The 22,988-nt window shown below is 38.2% G+C and overlaps 1 protein-coding gene across 5 annotated transcripts in view; it reads right to left on the reverse strand.

Annotated features, from left to right (window-relative positions):
• The window catches only part of CFTR (CF transmembrane conductance regulator), a 216,851-nt gene that overhangs the window by 15,599 nt on the left and 178,264 nt on the right, over positions 1 to 22,988 (reverse strand). For all 5 annotated transcript variants that reach the window (XM_025291139.3, XM_044946628.2, XM_044946629.2 and 2 more), the window contains exon 23: positions 11,563 to 11,718. In XM_025291139.3, coding sequence (XP_025146924.3) covers positions 11,563 to 11,718 — 156 coding nt within the window. The remainder of the gene's footprint in view (positions 1 to 11,562; positions 11,719 to 22,988) is intronic.

Here is a 22,988-nt window from a genome sequence, read left to right on the forward strand (position 1 = left end):
TGCTTTACAGAAGTGAAGATAAGAGACAATATATGACTCATGAGCTCATAAGAGGTGATGGATATATTTTTGGTACATCCTCCTCCAAGCTCCCAAGTAAATGAAAGTAATGTCCAAATAAGCTAAAAAGAACAGACAATGTATGCTATTGAGAGATTCTGATAAAGTAAAGAGAATTAAATAAGAAGTGGCTCTGAGAATGTTAGTCAATTTATTACTGAAGCAATCAGGTTTATTTAGTATCTACAGTTCAAAGGCTTGCCAATGGAATTTTGCCATTTACTGTCTTTCACATACTTTAATATTTTCTTTATATGAAAGTTTCTAGCATTACTGAGAAAGATGTGAAATAACAACTGTAAGGGTTTACGAAGTATCAGACAATGCATCACTTCACTAAAGTTATCTCTACCAGGCACTCAGAGGCTACAACAGAGTCTATGGCCAGCTTATCATGGGCCAGATAAGACTCTTTACATGTGTTGTCTCTTTTTGTCTTCATATAAATTTAATGAGACAGATCTTACTGCTGTTCATGAAGAAATCACACTTGGGAGAAGTTAAGTGACTTGCCCAAGGTTACTGAGCTAGTAGTTGTAGAGTTGGAATTCAAACCTTTAGAGTGCTCCTCAGATTCATAGAAAAATGCCTCAAGTCCTGGGCAGACCAGTTTTGATTCCTGGTCTGGAGCTTAGGAAAGATTAAAGGTTGGGCAGAAGCAGCCCAGTGGGTCCATAAAAAGCCCATTCGCACTCAGCAACACAGTTGTCAATTCAAGCACGACTATCCATCCCTCAAGCCACAGGCTCAGTACCTACAGTGTGAATTGAGAGCTTAGCTTTCTCTTCCTATGCAGGACCTGACTCAAAGGCTTTTATTTGGGCTACAGTGTCCTTGCAACTTTCATGGGGACTTACGTAGCCAATGGAACAGCACAATAAGAAATTTTACTTTGGCCAAATGGAAAAATGCCAACATTCTGAAGGACCACAGGTAGAGGCTGAAGGCATTATAACATCAAAGCAAACACAAAAGTTTGTTAAGGGCAAGGTGCGTTGTGCAGATGCTATGACAATGCAGCTCTTGCCCAGCAAGTGCACCTATGAACAAGAACCCAGTCTTTTTAAGTTTCAGTGTTACTGTGAAATGGGGGAGATGTCACATTTTTTGATTTTCTAAAATCTACTCTACCCCAGGCTTTTCCATTTTGACAGATAGTACCTTTATTTTGAAAATGAAAGTCACTCAGTCATGTCCGACTCTTTGTGAACCCATGGACTGTAAAACAGTGATCAATGCAAAGAAATAGAGGAAAACAATAGAATGGGAAAGACTAGAGATCTCTTCAAGAAAATTAGAGATACCAGGGGAACATATCATGCAAAGATGGCACAATAAAGGACAGAAAAATATGGACCCAACAGAAGCAGAAGACAGTAAGAAGAAGTGGCAAGAATACACAGAAGAACTATACAAAAAAGACCTTCACGACCCAGATAATCATCATGGTGTGATCACTCAACTTGAGCCAGACATCCTCGATTGTGAAGTCAAGTGGGCCTTAGGAAGCATCACTATGAACAAAGCTAGTGGAGGTGATGGAATTCCAGTTGAGCTATTTCAAATCCTAAAAGATGATGATGTAAAAGTGCTGCACTCAATGTCAGCAAATTTGGAAAACTCAGCAGTGGCCACAGGCCACAGGAAAAGGTCAGTTTTCATTTCAATCCCAAAGAAACGCAATGCCAAAGAATGTTCAAACTACCACACAATTGGAGTTATCTCACACACTAGCAAAGTAATGCTCAAAATTCTCCAAGCCAGGCTTCAACAATACGTGAACCATGAACTTCCAGATGATCAAGCTGGATTTAGAAAAGGCAGAGGAACCAGACATTAAATTGCCAACATCCACTGGATCATCAAAAAAGCAAGAGAGTTCCTGAAAAACATCTACTTCTGCTTTACTGACTATGCCAAAGCCTTTGACTGTGTGGATCACAACAAACTGGAAAATTCTTCAAGAGATGGGAATACCAGACCACCTGACCTGCCTCTTGAGAAATCTGTATGCAGGTCAGGAAGCAACAGTTAGAACTGGACATGGAACAAACAGACTGGTTCCAAATCAGGAAAGGAGTACGTCAAGGCTGTATACTGTCACCCTGCGTATTTAACTTATATGCAGAGTACATCATGAGAAATGCTGGATTGGAAGAAGCAGAAGCTGGAATCAAGATTGCTGGGAGAAATATCAATAACCTCAGATATGCAGATGATACCAAACTTATGGCAGAAAGCAAAGAAGAACTAAAGAGTCTCTTGAAAGTGAAGGAGGAGAGTGAAAAAGTTGGCTTAAAACTCAACATTCAGAAAATGAAGATCATTGCACTTCATGGCAAATAGATGGGGAAACAATGAGAGACTATTTTTTTGAGCTCCAAAATCACTGCAGATGGTGACTGCAGCCATGAAATTAAAAGACGCTTGCTCCTTGGAAGAAAAATTATGACTAACCTAGATAGCATATTGAAAAGCAGAGACATTACTTTGCCAACAAAGGTCCATCTAGTCAAAGCTATGGTTTTTCCAGTAGTCATGTACTGATGTGAGAGTTGGACTAAAAGAAAGTTGAGTGCCAAAGAATTGATGCTTCTGAACTGTGGTGTTGGAGACGTCTCTTGAGAGTTCCTTGGACTGCAAGGAGATCCAACCAGTCCATCCTAAAGGAAATCAGTCCTGAATATTCATTCGAAGGACTGATGCTGAAGCTGAAACTCCAATAGTTTGACCACCTGATGTGAAGAAATGACTCATTGGAAAAGACCCTGATGGGGAAGATTGAAGGCTGGGAAAGATTGAAGGTGCATGGAGAAGGGGATGACAGAGGATGAGATGGTTGAATAGTATCACTGACTCAATGGACATGAGTTTGAGTAAACTCTAGGAGTTGGACAGGGAGGCCTGATGTGTTGCAGTCCATGGAGTCACAAAGAGCCAGACATAACTCAGCAATTGAACTGAATTGAACTGGACTGTGGCCCTCTAGACTCCTCTGTCCATGGAATTTTCCACACCAGAATACTGGAGTGGGTAGCTGGTCCCCTCTCCATGGGATTTTCCCCAACCCAGGGACAGAACTCAGGTCTCCCACATTGCAGGTGGAGTTTTAACAATTTAAGCCATCATGGAAGCCCTTCATTTTATCAATCCACAAAATTCAGAGTTATGCATGACTTATCTTTCTCCCTGATTATCCCAAAAGGAATTAATCATCAGTCCTGTGGATTGTTTACCCAATATATCTCAAAGCCATTTATTTCTCTATCACTTCAGCTACCACATAGTTCAAGCCACCAGCATCTTTCTCTGAACATTGTAAGAACCTCCTATTTCCTTGCTTTAGAAACCAAAGAAATCACAATCAATATAAATTGGATCATGTCATTAACCTTTAAAAAAAAACCTTCAGTGGGGACTTCCCTGGTAGTCCAGTGGTTAAGAATCTGTCTGCCACTGCAGGGGACCTGGGTCGGATCCCTGGTCCAGGAAGATCCCTCAGGGAAAATAAGCCTGTGCGCTACAAGCACTGAGCTCCAATACTGGAACTACTGAAGCCTGCATTCCCTAGCTCCTGTGCTCTGCAACAAGAGAAGCCACCTCAATGAGAAGCCCATGAACAGCAGCTAGAGAGTAGCCTCCACTCGCCGCAACTAGAGAAAGCCTGAATGCAATAATGAAGATCCAACAGGGTCAAAAATAAACAAATTTTTTTAATTAAAAAAAAAAAAAAGAAACCCTTCAATGGTTTTCCATTACATTCAGGGCAAAATGTAAAACCCTTAAGATGACCTACAGATCCACCATTGTACAACCTCTTTCACTTTGGCTCATCCAGTGCCTTGTCCACTCCACTCCCTTTTTCACTCCAGCCACCTGGCTTTCTTTCAATTCCTCAGTTCACTTCACATGTTCTATCCTTCCTGCATGGGAATCTCATCTCCTGTCTTCTTCCTATGGCGAACTGTATTTTTCAGGTCTCAAGTTCAATGTCACTTCCTCAGAGAATCTATCTTGATTCTTAAAACCAAATAAGGTCCCTCAATATAGGATATCATAATATCTATACTTTACTTTCACAGCTTACAGTGAATATTATTAATAAAATTAAATACGTATTATGAGCATTTTGTTTTTAATGTCTTACTCTTCTCCTAGACCATAACTGCTGTGTAACCTGTCATTAGCAAACAGGCTTCACATGGTGTATGCTCAGTAAATATTGTCTGAATAAATAAATGGGCTGATGGGAACATAAGAAGTAAAACTATGAAAATATCAATAGAGTTCAGCAAATATTATTTTTCTTCCTTATGGAAAAATAGCTAACAAAACCCAGTGTCTTTAAATGAATAATAATAACAGCCCATTAAAGCTTTAATGTTTCTTTGTAACAGCTTGAGAAAAGGTACACCTTTTTCACAGTAGCCTGATAATTTACATGTAATATTTATCAAACATATGGCAACATGTTATATATTAATTACTTTTATGCAAAATAGATACATATTCAAAATTATGAGGGAAGAAAGTTATTTGTTGAAACTAGACTAAGCCTTGGTGGCTCAGTTGGTAAAGAATCTGCTTGCAATGTAGAAGGCCTGGGTTTGATCCCTGGGTCAGGAAGAACCCCTGGAGAAGGGAAAGGCTACCCACTCCAGTATTCTTGCCTGGAGAATTCCATGGACAGAAGACACTGGCAGGCTACTGTCTATGAGATCGCAAAGAGTCAAACACAACTGAGTGACTAACACTTTAACTTTTCAATTTCAGACATCCAAAAATTTTAGATGTAGTGGAATTGATACCATGCTTCCCTAGTGACTCAGATGGTAAAGAACCTGCATGCAATGAGGGAGATGTGGATTCGATCCCTGGAGGAGGAGGAGGGCATGGCAAACCCCCTGGAGGAGGGCATGGCAACCCACTCCAAGATTCTTGCCTGCAGAAACCCATGGACAGATGAGCCTGACGGGCTACTGTCCATAGGATCGCAAAGAGTCAGACACAACTAAAGCGACTAAACATGATGTGACATGACAAATTTTATAGGTCTTTTGTTTAAAATTTATAGTCTAGCACTAAAATAGTATCAATACTTTCATTTTAACTTTAAAAAAAAGTTAAAGTAATTCAGTCAGAATTCAATTTCATACAGTTAATCAAACATGCCACTCTAGTCTTATAAATAGTGTCTGGCACTCACTCGTTTCTGAGGGGTGCCAGTGGGTGTCTTATTGTTTTCTATACTACTGAAATTTGTGTTTCAACAAACTCATGTCTAAAGGTGAGATGTCCTTGGAGGTCACTTATGTCCTTTCCCTAGTGTATGAATGAAACAGCCAGAGTCCTGAGAAGTTATATGGTTTGACCAAGGTGGCACAGTCTGACTGTGCAGCAAAAAAAAAAAAAACAAAAACCTAAAACTATAAATCACAATGATCTGCTACCTCTCTTTCAAGAAAGTGTTCAGCAGTAGAAAAATCAGAATGTACAAATATTTTATGTTTATTTAATATCCTGTATGTACACTTTGGCCACCTCATGCGAAGAGCTGACTCATTGGAAAAGACCCTGATGCTGGGAGGGATTGGAGGCAGGAGGAGAAGGGGACGACAGAGGATGAGATGGCTGGATGGCATCACTGACTCGATGCACGTGAGTTTGAGTGAACTCCGGGAGTTGGCAATGGACAGGGAGGCCTGGCGTGCTGCGATTCATGGGGTCGCTAAGAGTCAGACACGACTGAGAGAGTGAACTGAACTGAACTGATGTACACAACAAAGAGAAATACTTGGGACTCAAGGAAGAACAAAGAGAACACCATCAGTCACCAGCTGACTTATCTCTTCCCTGAAGCTCACTCCTCAACCACTCAACTGGAGATGGCAAGCCAGGGTGGAATGCTCGGAGTTGGTCACGCATCACAGCAACAGGTATCATGCTTTAGTCTTGGATGTCAGATGAAAAACAAAAAAGGATTTGGCTTCTGTGGTTACTGAATGTATGATAAATTAAATAAGTGGGAGGAATGACTTATCTTTAAGAATATAGTATTGTTTTGTTTTGGCTCAGAAGGGAAATATGTATATGTATAGTACGCGAAGTCACTTCAGCCATGTCTGACTCTATGTGACCCTATGGACTACAGCTCACCAGACTCCTCCATCCAAGGGATTCTCCAGGCAAGAATACTGGAGTGGGTTGACATGCCCTCCTCCAGGGAATCTTCCTGACTTAGGGATCAAGCCCGAGATTCTTACATCTCCTAAACTGACTGGCAGGCTCTTTACCACTAGTACGAAACTGCAAAGCCTGCATATATACATACCTTCATACATATATATATGTGTATATATACACATATGTACAAAGACCATATATAGCTTTATTAAAATGTGATCCAGATTCTTATAAGCATCACAGTGTCTGTGATCTCACCTTTTGGCAATGTCTACAAAACTCCATTATAAGTTAAATTTGTACAATTAAAATCCATCCAATATGAACAAATCAAGATCCTAAGGTGGCATTACAGAATGTCTAAAAATAAATGCTGCTTTGTTTTTAGGAACATCGAGTAACAAAAAGTAGGTGAATTGTATTAGTCAAAAGTGTTTAAGGTTGATAAAAATAACTATAATTTTGATTATAAATCATTTATTTGTATATATATGACTGCTTATGTTCAAATTATGTTTCTGTAAAGTCATTTTTCACAACATTTTACACTACAGTGTTTTAATATACACTTTCAGAAATAACATCAAAACATGATTTCCAGATCTGACCAAATTACCATAAATTTCCAATTTTTAGGCTCAGAAACAGTACAATTATGTTGTACTAATACCCACACTAGTCATTTTCCTTTTCTCCCTTAAATTCGGCACTCCATGCCCAACGCCCTACGTCCTATTCACTTTAGTTCAGGCTCTTACACATCACAGCTAGGGGGTTTCTGAGCCCATCTCCCTGCTCCCTGTCCTGCCTACTGAAATCCACTACTGTCCAGTAGCTGCTAGCACGGCATATTCTTCTGCTGCCCTTTACCACCTACCTCCCAACTCAAGAAGACTCAACCCACTCCTCACTAGACCACTTTAGTACGAATCAAGTCTCCCTCTTTCTCCTAATGCTTCCTAACAGATGGTCTTCTCTGCCCATTGTCCCCCAACTCTTATTCTAGTTGTCATCTCTGTAGTGGCTTATAATATGCCTCTCTGGGATCCTGGAATATCCTCTCCACAACTCCCTGCCACACACCTTTCTAAAACCAAGACATTTTATGACCCTTTAAGGCCCACTTTCATCATCATGTTCTCTGTGAAACTGTCAATACTCATTCATTCATTTCCTTTCCAATATATAAATGAAAGAGACATGAATCCCTATTCTCAAGGAACTATAAATAAAAGTAACAACTAGAACAACAGAGTGTATTGTATTGTACTTAACACATGCCAGGAAGTAGTTTAAGTATTTCAACTTATTTGAAGTTGAAGTTCCTTTACTCATTTAATCCTCATAAACCCCCAATAAAGTAGTTACTACCATTATACCCATTTTACAGACAAGGAAATTGAGGCTCGGAGAAATTAAATAACTTGCCAAAGATTATAATACTAGTAAAATACAGATCCAGGCAGAACCACAACCTGTTGGAAATGACAGCAAGCATTTCATGACTCAGCCAAAAATAGCGGGTAATGAGTCCTACCATGCAAGCTATTGTATGTGCTATATAAGAGATAGAAAAAACAGTAAGAGGAAAAAAAATCTATGTTTTATTTTGTATTTCTACTACAGCCTTCTTGCTAATCTTCTGATTGCTTATGACTTCGTGTTTAAATCTGCTTCCTTAACTAGAATGTCTACAAAGTGTTTACAATACTGGGTGGAAATTAAATAAATACATAAATAATTCCAATATAAGACATAGAGAAGTGCCAGGAGAGATTTATAAACAAAATTCTCGATCCCACTTGGGACTGGGATGTGGGAGTGGAGAGTTGGGGTTAGAGTCAGGCTTAAAGGGAGAAGGGAAGGAGCTAGAAAAGGCTACCTGGCAGAGTTAACCTCTGAGATGCCAAAGTGACTCAGCTGAAGAAAGATCATCTCAGACAGAGGAAATGCAGGGACAGAGGGAATGAGCGAGAAAACTGAGGTATCTCCCATGGCACAACAAGTCCTGCTTGACTGAAACTTAAAAGTGCCGAGTGTGAAGAGTGGTGGACCTGACTAGAAAGGTTGTTGAAACCAGATTATCAGGGACCTAAACCGCAAATGGAAAAATCTGGACATTATTCGTGAAGAAAGGGGTGTCCTAGAAGGTTTTTGACTTGACAAAGCACAGAGCTGGAATGGTGCTGTAAAACATTTACTTTGTGTGCAATAGAGAATTTAAGAAGATGAGAAAAGCACAGAGGTGGGAGCAAAAGATGGAAGGATACAGTTTGTGGTAGAAGCAGCCATGACAGAGCTTGGAGCTGGATTCTCTCTCATCATGTGAATGATTCTCTCATTGTTCACCACTACACTTAATTACCTCTATTTATCATTTTGGCTTCTTCCTCTGATCCCTGACTTAAAGCAATGAGTTCTCACTGAAAGTTCATGGGCTGGACTGAGACCTCAATATCTTATACTTTAAGTACAGAACCCATGGTACTTATTATCATTTAAAGCATGTGGAAGTAGTTTAATAACTAAGTATTAAATTGTTAATTACTGTGAAATTGAATGAGAAGTGCTGCACATACAATATCATTGTTCAGCTCTACAGATACATGATTTGACCCTATCTGATAGCCCTCATAGCAAAAGATACTACGCTGTGTCGGTACAGATTATTTTCAGATCAAAGAGTCTCACTGCAGGAGTAGGCCGAGTCATCCGCTAATAATAGTTTGCAGCCTTTCAAATTTGTATCTGAAGCTCTAAAAATTAACTTATTTTTCTGCTTTTCTTGAATTAAATGATTAACAAGGTTCAAGGTGAATGAACAATTTTAAGTCTTGGTATTCAACTGGCTAAGTCAATGGGACTCTGACAATAGGCCTCATTGTTTCCTCTTCATGCTCTCAGAGCTTAGAGGTAAAGTAGAACAAATTCAAAAAGGCGCCATCTCAAATATACACAATGTACTGTTTTCTACGCTGGTACCTTTTCTAAGATTTCTAGCTACAGGAGGAAAGAACACACACACACACACACACAGAGTAAGAACTTGCCAAAACTAAAGACATCTTGTGATTCCACAGCTGATGTCTCAGGATCACTTTGAGGGAGAGGAAAGTTTCCTGTTCAAAGTTTCCTGTTTCATGTACCTGGAAACAAGTGACTAACTGACCTAGAGATCTCTGATATCTCAAGTGTCAGAGGTCTTGGGGAACTATGGCCTTGCAAGGTCAGGAAGACAGAAGGGGTGAAAAAAGATGGAAAAGCAAAGAAAAATACTTCCTGGATTTTTAATTTCTTGCCGCTTTTTAAAGATCAAACTCTAGGAAAGAAAAAAAAATTACTTAATTTGAACTTTTAAAGGAAAGTTGGGAAAATAAAAGCATCTTTTGATTTGGATGTTAAAAAGGTCTGAGGAGTTTGCCCTCTTTCTCTCTTGGGCATTCATTTATCATTCTCAAGATGTCACTATAGAAGAAATAATACTTTCTGTCCTACAGACATCCTTGTGATACTGGAAGACTGTCCCAGAAACCAGGGTTGTAAACATGTATATTGAGAAACATTTATTATTAGCATGATCACACATTTATAAAGGCATAGCTTAAAGTATTTCTTGTTTAGTTTATAATAAAACTTGATGCCATGGAAGAGGGGACAAGAAGTTTGGAAGATTCATGTTGACAGAACGTCAAGACAAAAAATTTTCATAACTCTAGCCTACTTAGTTTTCCTCCATACTTTACATATTTGGGTTCCTAAATAGAACATGTGCGTGCTCAGTAACTCAGTCATGCACAACTCTTTGTGATCCCATGAACAGGGGCCTGCCAGGCTCTTCTGTCCATGGGATTTCCCAGGCAAGAAAACTGGAGTGGGTTGTTATTTCCTTCTCTAGGGGATCCTTGCAGCCTAGGGATGGAACTTGCATCACTTTCGACCCCTGCATTGGCAAGTGGATTCTTTCCTACTGCACCACCTGGGAAGCCCTGATAAATAAAACAAAAATCTCTCTATCACAAGTAAGATAAACAAAGGATTCCCAATGAAATGAAATTATTTCTTAGAGCTTTGGTTACTCTAACGAGCAGATCTGTATAAACAAGAACAACAAAGAAGAACAAAAGCTTCACTATTGTAGTTTAAAATGGGATCAGAGAGTCAGCTGAATGGCAGTGCTTCTTAGACAACCAGGTTCTATCCCCAGCTCTTCAACATGGTTATCTTGCCTAATGCTGTCACCACGGGATACTTGTATTCCCAGGGTTTCTTTATCTTCACACCCACTAACAATCCCTCTTTTTTTTTCTGAAGAAACAATACTGTTTTTCAAAAGTTCAACCAGGATGAAGCTTCTGGCACCATGACAAAGTCTAGACAAATGAATTAAAAGCATCTGTCTAGCAGTCACAATATTTAGTGCCTCATTAGATGAAAGGGGCAAATGTTCCACAGAGGTAATCTATCAGGAAATACAAGCCATTTTCTCTGGTTAGATTTGTAGTCCATCTACCCAGAGATGCTCCTGGCATTTTAATTTTGTGTTAAAAGCAGAGAATTGTTAGAACCATGGTAGTGGAATGGACTTAGTGCCCATTAGTACAAAGAGATCATAAAACAGAGACTATATCCATAGAGATGAGAACAAATACTAGTAGATATACAGTCCATGCCTTTCAGACTTGGTCCCAGTAAAGACATTTCTTGGTTTCCATTAAGGTCATTGAAAAATGAAACTATTGCTATTTCCTACATAATTAAAAAGCCCTTTTGCATAATAACACAGATAGAATGATACTAAACCAGTGAGGCTGAAGATCCTTTGTAATCCAAATCAAAGAGTGACATTTTTGAAAAAAAGCTACAGATTAATCTGACATGGTTCAGGTTCATTCTATTCAAAGAACAAAAAACAATCATTACACTTTCTATTTTCAATTCCCAAGAGTTTGTTATTTCAGCAGCATACTTCACATCTTGCAAAACATTTCTCAATCTGCTGTGATTGCTAACTTGGAGACCATTGAGGCAGGAATAAAAAAAGTTGCTAAGTACAAAAGCCCCATGTTCCTGCTCTGGCTTATATCTTCTGAAAAAGCTATCAAAGTTATTAATATTTTAACAACTGTATGTCAGAGAATTCCAAACTTCTAGAAATACTTTTACTCCCTATAAAAAGACTGCGTAACAGAAAATAAAGACAGCAATACAAAGGGAATATGTTTTGCAGGGAAATGTGAATTTGTTGAGTTCAAGCGTCAAATAATGGGAAAAATGTACTTACTTAGTTTTTTACTAGTTAAGTCTTTCTGTATTGCTTACCTGTGGTATGACTCCAAAGGCCTTCCTCCATTGTTGCAAAGTAATTGAATCCCAAGACACACCATCTATTTGGATTTCTCCTTTGGTATTCAGCAGTCTCAAAAAAGCCAGTAACAAAGTGCTCTTCCCTGATCCAGTTCTTCCCAAGAGGCCCACCTAGAATATTAGAGTGATGGAATTACTCCTGTGACACATAGATACAATACCATAAATGCAATCTGATATTATACATGAATTTTAAAAACCCATGGAAAACATTTTTTTTTTTTTAATCATCACCCAGGAAGTCTCACTTATTCATTCAAACCTTTGTACATACTTCCAATTCTGATTAAAACTGATTTGGAACACAGCAACTCTGGAAGACAATATAGAAACTGGCCATAAGGGACTGGATCCCTGATGCTGAGTTCATTTATCTCTGATTTTTACTAATTGCAAAAGGTTAAAATAAGGTCCATTTCACTTCGAAGAAAACAAAGAGTGTCTTAAAGCACATAATTTTTGAGAATGGGTTCAAGCCAGAAACGGAGACCTACAGCTTGATCTAGTCCAATGTGAATACGAGCTTGAAGATAAATAAATCCACAGGAGTTCTAACATTCATATACTGTCCATAATAAAATAAATGAATGCCAAGTTCAGGTCTGACAAGAGGGAATAAATTCAGTGAGCTACACATTATCTCAAAAGACAGGTTGGGCCTTGCCACTTCTCAGTGGATAAGTACCTGGACAGTTGTCAAATCAACTTCTTCCATCCATTCTGATTGGCAAGAACAGAATTTTAGGAAGCAAAAGGGATATTAAGGGAAAGAGAAAAAATAAACTGTTCCTGTTACTTAAAGACTCTAAGAACACAGCACGGAACTGAGAAGGCCGTGCACAGCAGGGTGACAGCGAGTGCTTCGGGTGGCCCACAAGGAGCTGACTCTTCTGATGCCAGCTCAGACCCAGCACTTGGAGGAAGATGCCCTGAGAGAGGCCATTAATGAAACCCTGAATAAACTGCTCAGCATTTAGTGGCACTGAACAGTTCTTTCTTTCCCCTTGCATTATTGTTATTTCTTTTTTCTCATTTGGCCTTTTTACAAGAGAGCTGAACAGTCTTGTAGAATCAGGCTTTTTACACTATTTGGGGTAAACACTTTCATTTTGTTTGGTGTTTGACTTTCCAATCCATAGCTAAGTATAAAATCAAACATGATTTTCTGAATTCTTACTCTCAGTTTCTATATTTATCTCATTACAGACTAGTAACAGTTTCTAAATCAGAACTAATTAGGGACTACAATAAATGCTTGAGAGCATACACAAATCAACAATAGTAATAACATACTGAATACCAATTAGGAACTTTAACATATTAAATACCAATCAGAAAGGCCTAGGAAGTAAACTAGGACTTTGGGGTAAGCCGATAAACAATTGTGATACATCTGCCTTTCTGTCCATTATAAGAGCCCTATAATGGGACTTGCACACATGCCTATTTTCTGAGACAACAGAAATCAGATAAACAAAATGTTACACATTAACACCCTGTTGAGGTTCTTCATACTATGGATCACAATTGGTAATTATTTTATTTATTCTTTTCTTGATTATTGCTTGTGTTCACCCCAAGAATATAAGTTCAACAGGGCAGGGTAATCCATCTTGTTTTCTATTGAGTTCTCAGCACCTGGCATACTGGTTGGTTCACATAAGTGCTAAATAAAAAACTTATTTGGACTGACTGAGAGACAGATGAAAGGATGGATGGATGGACAAAGTGGTGGGTGAGTAGGTGGCAGATAAATGGAAGAAATGAAAGAAGGGAGGGAAGGAGGAAGATGAAAGAAAGGAAGGAGGAAAGAGGAGGGAAGGGCAGAATGAATAAACTTATTTAGTAGAATATGAATAAACTTATTATAGTAAATCTAAACAAATAGATATAGTCAATTTTGGTTAACTCAATTTAAAAATCTTGTTGAATTTCATATGCACACTTCTATTTCTGAATCAGCCCATTTTGTACAAACACATTCACCATACTTGATGATTTTCCAAATACAACAGTAAAGCTTTGTAGAGGCAATCTGAGTATGCCTTGTATAGGGAGGCATGAACAAAAAGAAGGTAAGGGAAATTCAAGAGCAGGAAGTGACTTGCTCTAAAGTCATATCAAGAACTTTTGATGATAAGTTCCTTTGAGCTTCAGACTCTTAAATCATTAGCCAGGATTCTAATGATTAGGGTACATGACTACATTCTTTTTCCTTAAGAAGCAAATATTTAAATGCTTAGAAAACCCAGGTTTTATACTACGATAAAACTGGATTAAGGCAATTTGTAAATCTTTACTTCTATAAAGTTTTAGCTATCTCTCTGGTTTCCTTATATTGCTGGTTTCCTTATATTGCATTAAGTCAGACATGGCTTTAAACAACATGTCTAATTGATTCATACCTAACAAAGTCTTCTGTTGTTTATATACTTGGCACGTAATAATTCTTTTCCGGGATTTGTTTTAAGAAGGCCAGACGACTTCCTGCAAATAAGCCTTTAAGACAGATGCTAATTCTAAGTCAATGTTTTCTAGTAACTTCAATGTACCTCCTCTTTGATAACTTTGGATCAAGATAAATCGCAATGTTATGTGGAGAGTTAAACAGTGTTGAATTTGGTGCTAGTTGTAATTTCATTGTACCATGAATAGAACAGTTTCAGTACATTCTTCTCAGAGAGTCTTATTCACCATTTTAATACTGTAATAGATTGAAAACTGTTATAATTATCATTTATCTTCCTGGGGTCTCTATAAATCAAATGTCAAATCAAATGAAATTTAGATCCCTAAAGTTACAATAACTGTAATTTTATATGTTGATTGATCTGTTTATTATTAATAAAACATAATTTATAATGTAATAAGTTCTTGAGACTCTACTCTTCACATAACCGGTATAAGTAACTGAATGATTCAAATACTTCACATCAGTTTTTATCAAGTCAGAATGTCATATGTGTTTAAAAAAATCAAATAGATATTAGGTGCTTATGCTGCTATGATCTGAGCCCTTGATATTATTTGGATTGTTTCTAGCATCTCAGTATTTTAGAGAGACTACAAATGGAGAAAGCAGATAAGCTCACCCAGATTAGGTCTTGAAGTCTGATTAAATATATTTAATCAGAGGACTACCAGTACTGTAATATATACAATATGTCCTCTGAGGCATTTTGATAAATCTAGGTTTATCATGAATGACCTACTTCCAAATTAAAATCCTAGCCTATACTTTGAGATGAAAAAGAAAAGGAAAAAGAAAAGAGAGATACTAGTTAGGGGAAAGTGACGTTAAAAATTTAGGCAAAAATCAAAAGCTTTTAAGAAAAAACTATTTGAGACTGAAACAAAAAATAAGTTTTCTTTTTTAAAGTTACTCTTTTTAAGTTAAACTTGTGAAATACTTGCTACATTACTCATGCACTGAAAATAAAATTTAAAGTACAGATTCTGTAAAGTAAAAGCCTAACTTAAGAGCCTAAAGAGTAAAAGGATTTCTCAACACTAAAGTAATTTCTATGGACAAAGTGCTTTAATAAGAATATTGAACCATTTTTCTGCACAAAATATTATTTTGTCTTTCTGCCATGTAATGGGCTGAATATTTGTGTCTCTCCTAAATTCATATTGAAATCCTAACCCGTCAGCGTGACACTAGTAGAGGTAGGGTGGCTGGGAGGTGATTTGGTCACAAGAGTGGAGCCTTCATGATGGGACTCAGTAAAGTCCAGTTCAGTCACTTAAGTCATGTCTGACTCTTTGCGACCTCATGGACTGCAGCGCGCCAGGCTTACTGTCCATCACCAACTCCCGGAGCCTGCTCAAAGTCATGTTCATCGTGTTGGTGGTGCCATCCAACCATCTCATTCTCTGTCATCACCTTCTCCTCTCACCTTCAATCTTTCCCAGCATTAGGGTCTTTTCCAATGAGTCGGTTCTTCACATTAGGTGGCCAGAGTATTGGAGTTTCAGTTTCAAATTCAGTCCTTCCAATGGATATTCAGGACTGATTTCCTTTAGGATGGACTGGTTGGATCTCTTTGCAGTCCAAGGGACTCTCAAGAGTCTTCTCCAACACCACAGTTCAAAAGCAACAATTCTTTGGTGCTCACCTTTCTTTATAGTCCAACTCTCACATCCATACATGACTACTGGAAAACCAAAGCTTTGACTAGATGGACCTTTGTTGGCAAAGTAATGTCTTTGCTTTTTAATATGCTATATAGGTTGGTCACAGCTTTTCTTCCAAGGAGCAAGCATCTTTTAATTTCATGGCTGCAGTCATCATCTGCATGATTTTGGAGCCCCCCAAAATAAAGTCTCTCACTATTTCCATTATTTCCCCATCTATTTGCTATGAAGTAACAGGACCGGATATTAGAGAAGGAAATGGCAACCCACTCCAGTGTTCTTGCCTGGAGAGTCCCAGGGACGGTGGAGCCTGGTGGGCTGCCATCTGTGGGGTCGCACAGAGTCAGACACGACTGAAGCGACTTAGCAGCAGCAGCAGCAGCAACAGGACCAGATGCAATGATCTTAGTTTTCTGAATGTTGAGTTTGAAGCCAATTTTTCTCTCTCCTCTTTCATTTTCATCAAGACGCTCTTTAGTTCTTTGCTTTCTGCCATAAGGGTGGTGTCATCTGCATATCTGAGGTTATTGATATTTCTCCCGGCAATCTTGATTCCAGCTTGTGCTTCTTCCAGTCCAGCATTTCTCATGATGTACTCTGCATATAAGTTAAATAAGCAGGGTGACAATATACAGCCTTGACGTACTATTTTCCTGATTTGGAACCAGTCTGTTGTTCCATGTCCAGTTCTAACTGTTGCTTCTTGATGTGCTTACAGATTTCTCAGGAGGCAGGTAAGAAGGTATGGTATTCCCATCTCTTAAAGAATTTTCCACAGTTTGTGGTGATCCACACAATCAAAGGCTTGGTGCAGTCAATAAAGCAGAAGTAGATGTTTTTCTGGAACTGTCTTGCTTTTTTTGATGATCCAACGGATGTTGGCAATTTGATCTCTGTTTCCTCTGCCTTTCTAAATCCAGTTTGAATATCTGGAAGTTCACGGTTCGCGTACTTTTGAAGCCTAGTTTGGAGAATTTTGAGCAATACTTTGCTAGCATGTGAGATAACCGCAATTGTGCATAGTTTGAACATTCTTTGGCATTGCCTTTCATTGGGATTGGAATGAAAACTGACCTTTTCCAGTCCTGTGGCCACTGCTGAGTTTTCCAAATGTGCTGGCATACTGAGTGCAGCACTTTCACAGCATCATCTTTCAGGATTTGAAATAGCTCAACTGGAATTCCATCACCTCCACCAGCTTTGTTTGTAGTGATGCTTTCTAAGGCCCACTTGAATTCACATTCCAGGATGTCTGGCTCTAGGTGAGTGATCACACCATCATGATGATCTGGATCATGAAGATCTTTTTTGTATTCTGTGTATTCTGTTCTGTGTATTCCTGTCACCTCTTCTTAATATCTTCTGCTTCTATTAGGTCCATACCATTTTTGTCCTTCATTGTGCCCATCTTTGCAGGAAATGTTTCCTTGGTATCTGTTTTTCTTGAAGAGATCTCTAGTCTTTCCCATTCTATTGTTTTCCTCTGTTTCCTTCCATTGATCACTGAGGAAGGTTTTCTTATTTCTCCTTGCTATTCTTTGGAACTCTGCATCAAATGCATGTATCTTTCCTTTTCTCCTTTGTCTTTTGCTTCTTTTCTTTTCTCAGCTATTTGAAAGGCCTCTTCAGACAACCATTTTGCCTTTTTGCATTTCTTTTTCTTGGGGATGGTCTTGATCACTGCCTCCCGAACAATGACACAAACCTCCATCCATAGTTCTTCAGGCAGTTTGTCTATTGGATCTAATTCCTTGAATCTATTGAATATAATCCCTAGAATCAGCCATAGGTGAACCCATGTCCCCACCCTCCCGAACTTCCCTTCCAGGCAGGTAGGTTCTTTACCACTAGTGCCACCTGGGAAGCCCTGCTGCTGCTGCTGCTGCTAAGTCGCTTCAGTCGTGTCCGACTCTGTGCGACCCCATAGACGGCGGCCCACCAGGCTCCCCCGTCCCTGGGATTCTCCAGGCAAGAACACTGTGGTGGGTTGCCATTTCCTTCTCCAATGCATGAAAGTGAAAAGTGAAAGCGAAGCCGCTCAGTCGTGTCCGACTCTTCGCAACCCCATGGTCTGCAGCCTACCAGGCTCCCCTGTCCATGGGATTTTCCAAGCAAGAGTACTGGAGTGGGGTGCCATTGCCTTCTCCATGGGAAGCCCTAGGGAAATCTAAACAAACCGCTGGAGGCTCAGTGTGGTAAAGTCTGAGAGTAAAAAACTCCCAGGGAGCCATTCATAGGGAAGACGTACACACTTTTATAAGTATTAACTCCAAGAGCCCACCACCAACAGTTAATCCCACAGTGAAGTACACAGAAATATTTTCTGATATCCTCAGGAAGAGGTGAGAAACAACAATTTTATAATATTTCAGAACATCCTGTTTTTCTTAACAAAGCCTCCTTCAAGAGAAACTATTTTACCAGAACTGAACCTACTGGTTTTTTTCTTTTTTTAGAACCTAACTGATCAAAGAAAGGAAAATATTCAGCACCAGCCCACACAAGTGTACTACTGCACCTAAAAGGGGAGAAAAATCTGAGAAGCACTTGTGCAGCCCAAGGGCACAGTCTCAGTAAAAGACTGAGACATAATTAAAGAGCAATAGAACACTTCCCTTTACCCCAAACCTGACACTAGTGAAGGCCTAATTATTTGAGTTTCTTTCATCTAGAATATAATGCCATTTGTCAACAGAAAATTACAACATATACTAAAAGGCACAAAACAGCGTGAAGACACTGAGCAAGCACCAAAGCCAGTCAGATATGCCGGAAATGTTACAATTATCAGTCTGGGAATTTAAAGCAACTATGAACAATATGCTAAAAGTGCTAAAGAAAAAAGTAGAAAACATGCAGGAACAGGTATTGTAAACAGAGAGGAGGAAATGCTAATAAAATTCAAAAAGAAATGCAAAAGAGAAAATACAACAACACCATGGTAACAGAAATGAAGAATACTTATGGTGGGTACAGGAGACAGAACATGGCTAAGGAAAAAAATCTGTGAGCTTGAGGATATGACAACAGAAACCTCCAAACCAAAAACAAAGAGAAAAAAGCCTGAAAGAAAAAATTCAAAATATCCAAAAACTATGGGACAATTACAAAAGGTATCATGCGCCAATAATGGAAATACCAGAAAGAAAAGAAAGACAGAAAGGAACAAAAATATCTGAGACAATAATGACTGAGAACTTCTCCAAATTAATGTCAAAAGCTAAATCACAGGTCCAGGAATCTCATAGAACATCAAGCAGAATAAATGCCAAAAAACAAATATAGGCATATGATATTCAGATGACAGAAAATCAGAGATAAAGAAAAAAATCTTGAAAGAAGCAAGAGGAAAAAAACACCTTACTTATAAAGTAACAAAGAAAAGAACTAAATCCAACTATTCTTCAGAAAACATTCAAGCCAAAAAAAGAATGGAGTGAAATATTTAAAGTGTTGAGAGAAAAAAGCCACCAACCTAGAATTCTATATCTTGTGAAATTAGGGAGAAGTAAAGACTTTATCAAAGAATAATCAAGGGAATTTGATGTTAGTAGATCAGCTTCCCAATAAATGCCTTTAACAGTTCTTCAGGAAAATCATTTAAGTCAGAAACTCTGATCTACATATAAATAAAGAGTATCAGAAAATGAATATGCTATACCATGCTATGCTAAGTCACTTCAGTCGTGTCCGACTCTGTGCAACCCCATAGATGGCAGCCCACCAGGCTCCCCCATCCCTGGGATTCTCCAGGCAAGAACACTGGAGTGGGTTGCCATTTCCTTCTCCAATGCAGGAAAGTGAAAAGTGAAAGTGAAGTCGCTCAGTCGTGTCCGACTCTTAGCGACCCCATGGACTGCAGCCTACCAGGCTCCTCCATCCATGGGATTTTCCAAGCAAGAGTACTGGAGTGGGGTGCCATTGCCTTCTCCGATAAAATGAATAGTAAAGGTAAAATAAGAAATTTCATTTTTTTTATTCTTAATTGATCGAACAGATAGCATTGTGCTCAAAATAATAATGGCAACACTGTATTCAATTATGTATGTTTATGTTTCTCTATAAGTAAAATAATGGCAGCAACAATACAAGGGACAAGAGGGAGGAAGTGGAAATACAGCTGACCCTTGAACAACACACATTTGAATGTAATTACACCCAGATCATTTTCAATAGTAAACACTACAGTGCTACAACTTTCACGTGTGGTTGAATCAGATGATGTAGAATCATAGATACAGAGTGACTATGGATAAATAGAGTGAATATTTATTGACTGCACAGAGGGTGGGTACCCCTTACACCCACCCTGTTCAAGAGGCAACTTTATTTTGTTATGATATCAGATCAGTCGCTCAGTCGTGTCCGACTCTTTGCGACCCCATGAATCATAGCACGCCAGGCCTCCCTGTCCATCACCAACTCCCAGAGTTCACTAAGACTCACACACATATAGATAAAAGTAAAAAAAAAAAATACTATGTTAACACTAATCAGGTTGGAGTAACTCATTTTACACAGAGCAGATATCAAAGCAAGAGAAATTATCAGATATAAAAGGAGTATCATATAATGATAAATGGGACAATAATAGTCCAGAAAGATATAATAATGTTTAATGTATATATATCTAACAGCAGTGTATCAAAATACATGAGGCAAAAACTGACAGAACTGCAAAGAGAAGTAGATGAATCCACTATTATACTTGAAGACTTCAATATACTATCCAAAATGGACAGACACAGAAGTGAGAAAATTACATTCACCAAGATAAATCACATTATGGGCCATAAAACACAATATAAAGAATTTAAGAGAATGCATCTCATATAATGTATATTCTCAGACCACAGTGGAATTAAACCAGAAATCAAGAACAGAATGACAGCTGGAAAATCCCAAAACATTTGGACATTAAACAGCACATGGGTTAAAAAAGAAATATCAAGAGAAACTTAAATATATTTTGAACAAATGAAAATCAAAACAAAATTTATCAGATTGTGTGGTATGTAGAAAAAGCAGTGCAGAGGGAAATTTATAACATTAAATGCTATAGAAAAGAAGAAATACCTAATATAGCTAAGGGGGTGTGTGCTACGTCACTTCAGTTGTGTCAGACTCTTTGCAACCCCACAGACTGTAGCCTGCCACTCTGTCCATGGGATTATCGCAGTTAGAATACTGGAATGGGTTGCCATGCCCTCCTTCCCAGGATCTTCCCAACCCAGGGATCAAACCCACATTTCTTGCATCTCCTGCATCCACAGGGGGGTTCTTTGCCACGGGTGGCATCCACTAGTGCCACCTGGGGAGCCCAAATATACTAATGCAATAGTAAATATTTATAGTATCATACAAATATCTAGTATAGAAAAGAATATAATATGTAATATAGAAAAGAATATCTAAAATCAATAGTTTAAGCTTCCATCATAGGAAATCAGAAAAAGAAGAGCAAATTTAATTCAAAATAGGCGGACAACAAATAAATAAATAAAAATTAAAGCAGAATCAACCAATTGGATTGAAAACAAAATCAGTAGGGAAAATCAATAAAATTAAAAACTGGTTCTCTGAAAAGACAGTAAATTTTATGTTTCTAGCCAGGCTAACTAAGAAAATAAGAGCGATGACACAAACTACTATCGAAAATGAAAGAATAGTTACATTATTTAGCATAAGGAATACAGTTAATATTGTTATAACTTTGTATAGGGATGGATGGTTTCTAGACTTCTTGTGGTGAATATTTCATAATGTATACAGATGTCAAATCACTATGTAGTACACCTAAACCTTACATAATATTGTATGTCAACTATATTTCAATTAAAAATATTTTTAAAGAAATGAAAGAGGAACAATCATTACATCTGAGTATGTATTATTAAGAGAGTAATAAGGAAATACTTTGAACATCTCCATGCCCAGTAGTTTCATAACAGGTGAAATGAACAAATTCCTCGAAACATAAAAATCTGCCAAAACTCATAACAAACGATCTGAATAGGCACATATTTTTAAAAAGAGATTGAACTGCTAATTAATACTCTTCCAAATCAGAAAGTACCAATTCCAGATAGATTCATGGTAAATTCTACAAGATAGTTAAAGCAGTAATTCTACCAGTTCTCTACAATCTCATTCAGAAGATGGAAGCAAAAGTGATACATCCTAAGTCATTCTATGAGAGTAAAAAGTGAAGCTGCTCAGTTGTGTCTGACTCTTTGCCATTCCATGGACTATAGTCTGCCAGGCTCCTCTATCTGTGGGATTTCCCAGGCAAGAATGCTGGAGTGAGTTGCCATTTCCTTCTCCAGGGTATCTTCCTGACCCAGGAATTGAACCCAGGTCTCCTGCATTGCAGGCAGACTCTTTACCATCTGAGCCACCAGTGAAGGCCAAATTGCCATAATACCAAAACTAAAGACATTAGAAATCAACATTTCTCCTAAACTTAGTTGTGAAGTGCTTAAAAGTATTAGCAAGTCAAATCCAACAATATATACAGAGAATTATATACCATGAGCAAGTGGGATTTATCCTAGATATGAAAGGTTGGTTCAACATTTGAAAAATCAATGAATAAAATCTATCATATCAACAGGCATGAAAAATCATATTACCATATTCACAGATGCAGAAAAAAACAGAAGACAAAATCCACCACCAATTTCTGATTAAAAAACTCAGCAAAGTAGGAATAGAGGGGGAAGGTCATCAACTTGATAAAGAACATCTACAGAAATCCTACAGTTATTACTTAATGATGAAAAACTTAGCTTTCCTACTAAGATCAACTAAAGGCAAGAATTCTCCTCTTATTACTTTCAACATCCTAATAGTGTGTGTGTGTGTGCTAAATCACTTCAGCCATGTTCAACTCTATGCGACCCTATGGACTGTAGCCCCCCAGGCTCTTCTGTCCATGGGGATTCTCCAGGCAAGAATACTGAAGTGGGCTCCATGCCCTCCTCCAGGGAATCTTCCTGACCCAGGGATAGAACCCACATCTCTACATCTCCTGTAATCTCAGCTAATGCAACAAGAGAAGAAAAGGAAATAAAAGGCATATCGACTGAGAATTTAAAAAATAAAACTGTTCTTGTTTGCAGATGAACTTACCATCTATGTAGAAAGTACAAAAGAACAACACTATAACTCCTAGAACTACTAAGTGATTATAGCAAGATTGCAGGATACAGGTTTATATACATAAGTCAACTGCTTTCCTACAT

The sequence above is a fragment of the Bubalus bubalis genome, chromosome 8 (genome assembly GCF_019923935.1).
Source record: "Bubalus bubalis isolate 160015118507 breed Murrah chromosome 8, NDDB_SH_1, whole genome shotgun sequence".
Classification (NCBI taxonomy): domain Eukaryota; kingdom Metazoa; phylum Chordata; class Mammalia; order Artiodactyla; family Bovidae; genus Bubalus; species Bubalus bubalis.